This window comes from Propithecus coquereli, unplaced genomic scaffold (assembly GCF_000956105.1).
Source record: "Propithecus coquereli isolate 6110/MARCELLA unplaced genomic scaffold, Pcoq_1.0 Scaffold172, whole genome shotgun sequence".
In the NCBI taxonomy this organism is placed as follows: domain Eukaryota; kingdom Metazoa; phylum Chordata; class Mammalia; order Primates; family Indriidae; genus Propithecus; species Propithecus coquereli.
Window position 1 is genome coordinate 378,007 of NW_012141858.1, and position 5,494 is coordinate 383,500.

Sequence of the window (5,494 nt, forward strand, 5' to 3'; positions counted from 1 at the left end):
GGGGGGAAGACTTTTCCTTTTTACTGTATGAACTTTTATCATATTGGAATAATGTTTGTAATTAGTGTACTATCTTTTATAATGAAACACAATTGAGAAAAGATATCAAATAATAAATTTTATACCTAACTACTTTTTTAGGGTATTTACCATATGGCTGTAATTTAAATTAAAGAATTTTACCGCAAATAGCAAACTAATAGTTCAAGACTGCATTTTGGTAGGGGGAGGGAGGATAAAAATTCTCTACTCCTAAGAAAATATTCATTCTTTATTTTTCCTTTCCTTTAATATAAAGAAACTATTATTTTTAGCCACAGAAATAATTATGCTGGTAGTCAGATTTGTAATTAGGAATGAATTGAATGGAACTCTTTTGAAAACTTTTCAGTGAAATTATCCTACTTATGAGCCCAAACTAAAATGAACATACATTTATTAAGTACCTTTATTTTTCAAGCATTGTCTTATGCTTGAGGGATAGGGTATACAGTCTAATAAAATCAAAAAAATTATGACTTAAAAAAACTGCAGGCAGTAAATATTCTTAATATTATTCTAGGAGATGAGGGTTTAACCCTAAGAAACTGTAAGCTAAAAAGTTTAGAGCATGTTGTGGAACATTTTTCTTCATCAAAAACAAAACTAAGCTGACTTATGAGAGTCAATGAAATTTTTTTACATTTTAACCTCAAAAGTTAATAGAAAAGAAAATGAACTTTGCTAATAATATGCCCTTTTGATCATATGCAATGTCTGAAAATAATTCAGAATCATCTCATTACCTTACCTTTCATATACAAAGGTCCGTACAGATTCAAAGTATAAAAAAGCTGTAGAAGTCACTGTAGTTAAGAGAACTTGTAGAGAAAGGATGCTGTAGACTTTTCTTAGAAAGGCTAAAAGAGAAAAAAAATTACACATGACTATTTTCTTAAGCATTTATCATAGAACAGTACAAGCAAATTTCTTCTTAGAAAAATTAAGTTTTTTACATGCATTTTTTTTCTTAAATCTTAACCTAAATGATGTAATCTGTAACTAAAACTAGACAAAAAGAAAACGCTTCCAAAGTAATTCAAAAATTTTAAGGGATAGCTAACCCTCCAAAAAGCATGAGCTTAAAAAAAATTAAGTTAATGGGCCAGAATATAAATGTTTTCATCAAAATAAAAAGTAAGTATTAAATGCCTATTGATACACAAGAGCATACAACAAAGCAAAAGATTAAAAGCAGAATATCTTTAAGGAATGATTATATCCTTGAATCTAAAAAGCAGAAATAGAAAGCATATAAATTTTTTTAAGTCTGAATTTCCACAGCAGTAAAAATGTTTCCCCAAAATGAAACTTATACTTAAAGGAAAATAATATATAAACTTACTTTCACTCATCTATTTTTATTTCTCATCTATAATACCTCTGCTTCTAGTTTCTATACAATAGGAAATTCTTACTTTCATAATACTTTATCAACATCCATAAATTACCTCCGAGGCCTAGTGATTAACACATTAACTGCCATGTGAGTTGTATTTAACTGACACTAGTTTTGATGCTGTGGCCTAGTGAAGCATATGTAACTCACATGTCCCTTTACCTTGAGAGCTACGTGGTACGCTGGTAACTCACACTGTAGCATACATGTTACATGACGGGTGGCCCCCTGGGCAAAACCCTGCAGTTGGTTCTTGAAAATCTTACTTGTTGATGTCCTTATTGTTATAATTAACATTAATTTAATTGCATATAACTCACGTACAGAAAACAATAAAAAAGTAAGAAATTTTTCATTAAATGAGAAAGGATCATTGTTTTTGAAGTTTTTATTCTATTTTTGTAATAAAACACCATGGCCCCAAAGGAAAAAAAGAATGAATGCACAACAATGTCCATATACTTAACACTATTGAACTCTGCACTTCAAAATGATTATGATGGTAAATTTTATGTTATGTGTATTTTAACAAAATTAAGGGTCTTTTTTAAAAAGCTGAGCTTGCACCAGTATCGCGGGCTCTCGCCTGTAATCCCAGCAACTGGGGAGGCCAAGGCGGGAGGATCGCTTGAGGCCAGGAAGTTTGAGTCCAGCCTGGGCAATACAGCAAGACCTCATCTCTAGAAAAACAAAAAAATTAAACAAACAAACAAAAAGAAATAGCGCCTATAGTGCCAACTACTCAGGAGGCTGAGAGGAATCACTTGAGTCCAGAAGTTTGAAGTTGCAATGAGCTGTTATCGCACCACTACACTCCAGCATGAGCAACAGAACAAGACTCTTGTCTCAAAAAAAAAAAAAAAACTCCAGCAATATAAATGCTAGGCACTAAGACTCTTAGTGCATCTTCATAATTCAAGAACTTGAAAATATGGGGCAACTTCTACGATCAAATGGCTTAACTTGAGCAGACATGAATTCCACAACTGAGCATTTTAAATTCGAAATAATTTCAGTCAACTGAATACTATATAATAAGTTAAAACTAACATCTTTTGATCGACTTAGGAAGCTTCCATTTCCAGCAGCTTCCTCACCAATACTCAAACATATGTTGAGTTCTAGGCCCGGCAGAAAGAAAACAGTGAAGAGATAGATAGGATCTCTGCTCTCAGGGAGCTGACAGTCTAGCAATGGAGACAGACGAGCAAAGAAAAACTTGTAACCCCATAAAGCAAAAATATCAAGAAAGTTAACTCCATTCGGTGTACATCACAGTGATCACACGATAAACTTATTTTCACCAAAAAAGCAACCGTTTCTTTTTTTTTTTTAGACAGTCTCGCTCTGTTGCTGGGGCTAGAGTGCAATGGCGTCATCATAGCTCACTGCAACCTCAAACTCCTGGGCTCAAGCGATCCTCCGGCCTCAGCCTCCCCAATAGCTGAGACCACAGGCGCGCCACCACTCCCGGCTAACTTTTTCTATTTTTAATAGAGACGGGATCTTGCTCTCGCTCAGGCTGGTTTCGAACTCCTGGGCTCAAACGATCCTTCCGCCTCGGCCTCCCAGAGTGTTAAGATTACAGGCGTGAGCCACCGCGCCCCGCCAATCCCTCGTTTCTTTTAAAGATGAAAAAATAAAGGCTGCTGAGGTGTTCATTTGTGCCTTCGTACAGCGCGAGCGCCAGCTCAGGCTCCGGAGCTCACAGCTGGGGGAGCAGCAGGCCTCTCGGGAGCCGCGATCTGCCCTAGAGCCCCGGGGAGGGGAGCGCGACCTTCCTCGGGTCCCTGGGGGAGACGGAGGGCAGGAAGGGTAGGCGTGCTTAGGGGAGAACTTTCCCTCCGAATCCTGGGAGACGGGCTCTCCCCCTCTGAAGCCGGAAATCCGCCTCCAAAGGCCGACCGCGCAGCAGTGCGACAAGGGCCGGAGAGGCGCGGGGAGGGGCGACGTACCCATTCGGATGTGCACACTGGCAGAGGCCACGCAGCTGCCATAGTTGAAGTCATCCTCGATCGAGGAGCAGGGGTATCGGGAGTCAGAGTTGGCCATGTTGGCAGCAGAACCCCTACCGACCCGGGCGAGCCGGTGAGACGACACCCACCACAACGGCCTTCAGCTCACTTCCGCGATGAAGCACTCAAGCCCGAACTAGCCGAGCCGCCTCCGCGGGGCGAACCTCGAGCTAATCGATTATCTCGCCTCTAGAATGCCGGCTGTGCTGGACGCCATAGCGCGCGCCTGTCGTCCTAGCTATGCGGGAGGATCGCTTGAGCCCACGAGTTCCAGTCCAGCCTGGGCAACGTAGCAAGACTTACCGTCCCACCCCGCCTCCTTAAAAAATTTCAAGTTAGGCAGAGGAAGTGGAGAGTGCATCAGGTTAAGATGGGAAAGAAAATGGACATTTCCAGCGTCATCTGAAATGAAATTTTTCTCAGATTTTCCACAACGAGCTTTTAAAATCCTCTCACCTGGAGAGTTGCTACAGGTGAAAGAAGCGATGTCGCATTCACCCATCCATTCATCAAATACCCATCTCATTCATCCAGTCCTTCAATAATCATACCAGGGATGCACTTTTACTTATATTATTTTTAATAATAATAATCGCTACATTTATTGAGCATTTCCTATAAACCAGGCTTTCTGAATGAGGTAACACTTAATCCTGGAAGGCAAGCAGAAGCTAGCCAGAGAAAGAGTAGTGTAGGTAGGTTCCAAGGGACCAACATCTGCAGAGAGGAAGAGAGTAAAGCTCAGCTGGTGTAGGGGACAGGTGGCAAAGAATGAAGCGAGATAGATAAGCAAAGACCACATCGCCATATGCCAAATGTAGAATGCACTGGAGAGGGTCATGACCAAAGGCAGGGAAAAAGAGTTAATCTAAGAGAGAGATGATGGTGGTGGTGGCAAATACAATGGATCAGACTGAATATTTATGATATTGTTGTCATCTCAATACAAAGATGAGGTGTAGACAACCAGAGTAGTATCATCCCAGGGTCCTTTGGAATTTTTTTGTTGAGTGTACTTTGATGCACACACATTGCCCAGTCCTCACTTTAACTGTAACACCCAAGAGTCTCGGCGAGTGGAACTCAGAACAGTCTATACTGAAATTGAATCCTTAAACTTAATGTTATAGGAAGCTTTTGTCAAAAGAACTAACCTCGCTTCCATAATGACAAGAACAAAAAAACTTACCTTTTACAATTTTACATTTTATAAACATATTACTCATCTTAATACAAAGCCATAATAATGGGATTTATTATAGAGGACAAACTGGAATTGGACTGCAAACTCAGTTTTTACTGACTAAAAACAGCCTTAGCAAAGTTTGATCCCCTATCTCTTACCAGTTACGAAAATAAATTCCACATAGATTGTGGTTCTAAACGTGAAAGGCAAAACAATAAAACCTAAAGAAAATGATATAGAAGAATATCTTTATGATTTGGAAGAAGACACAGATTTCTGAAAGCAGATACAAAATCACACTTAACCTTAAGGGAAAAGATTGACAAACTAAACTGTATTAAAATCAGAAACTTATAGCAATCAAAATATAAGAGAATAAAAAGCAGGCCATAGAGTAGGAGAAGATGTCTGCTACACATTTACTGCACGTAAGGATCCTTTCCAGAATATAAAAACAATTGTTACAAATCCATACAAAATAAGACAGACGGCCAATAGAAAAGTAGGCAAAAGACTGGAACAAGCACCACACACGCACACACACACATGCACACACTACCAACTGGCTAATAAACATATGAAAAGATGCTTACCTTCATTAATAATCAGAAATGCAAATAAATGCCAAAATGAGGTATCCCTAAGCACCCACCAAATGATTAAAATTAGGAGATTGACAATATCAAGTTTTGGTAAGACTGGATTAACTAGAACTCCAACCAGAGCTGTCTTCATAGGCATGTATCCTGTGCTGTTGCACAGTGGTTTGCACTCTGTACTTGGTTTAATGCTCAGCAGTTGCCATTTTGAAATTATTAATAATTTTGCCTCTGTACTTGTTTTATAAATGAAGTC

At 39.0% G+C, this 5,494-nt stretch overlaps 1 protein-coding gene across 1 annotated transcript in view; it reads right to left on the reverse strand.

The window, feature by feature from the left end:
- Positions 1–3,664, reverse strand: part of TMBIM4 (transmembrane BAX inhibitor motif containing 4) — a 7,752-nt gene extending 4,088 nt beyond the window's left edge. The window contains exons 1-3 of the mRNA XM_012642009.1: positions 3,394–3,664; positions 791–899; positions 151–157 (exon numbers count right to left, since the gene is read on the reverse strand). Coding sequence (XP_012497463.1) covers positions 151–157; positions 791–899; positions 3,394–3,490 — 213 coding nt within the window. The 5' untranslated portion in view covers positions 3,491–3,664. The remainder of the gene's footprint in view (positions 1–150; positions 158–790; positions 900–3,393) is intronic.
- Between the last annotated feature and the right edge of the window lie 1,830 nt (positions 3,665–5,494).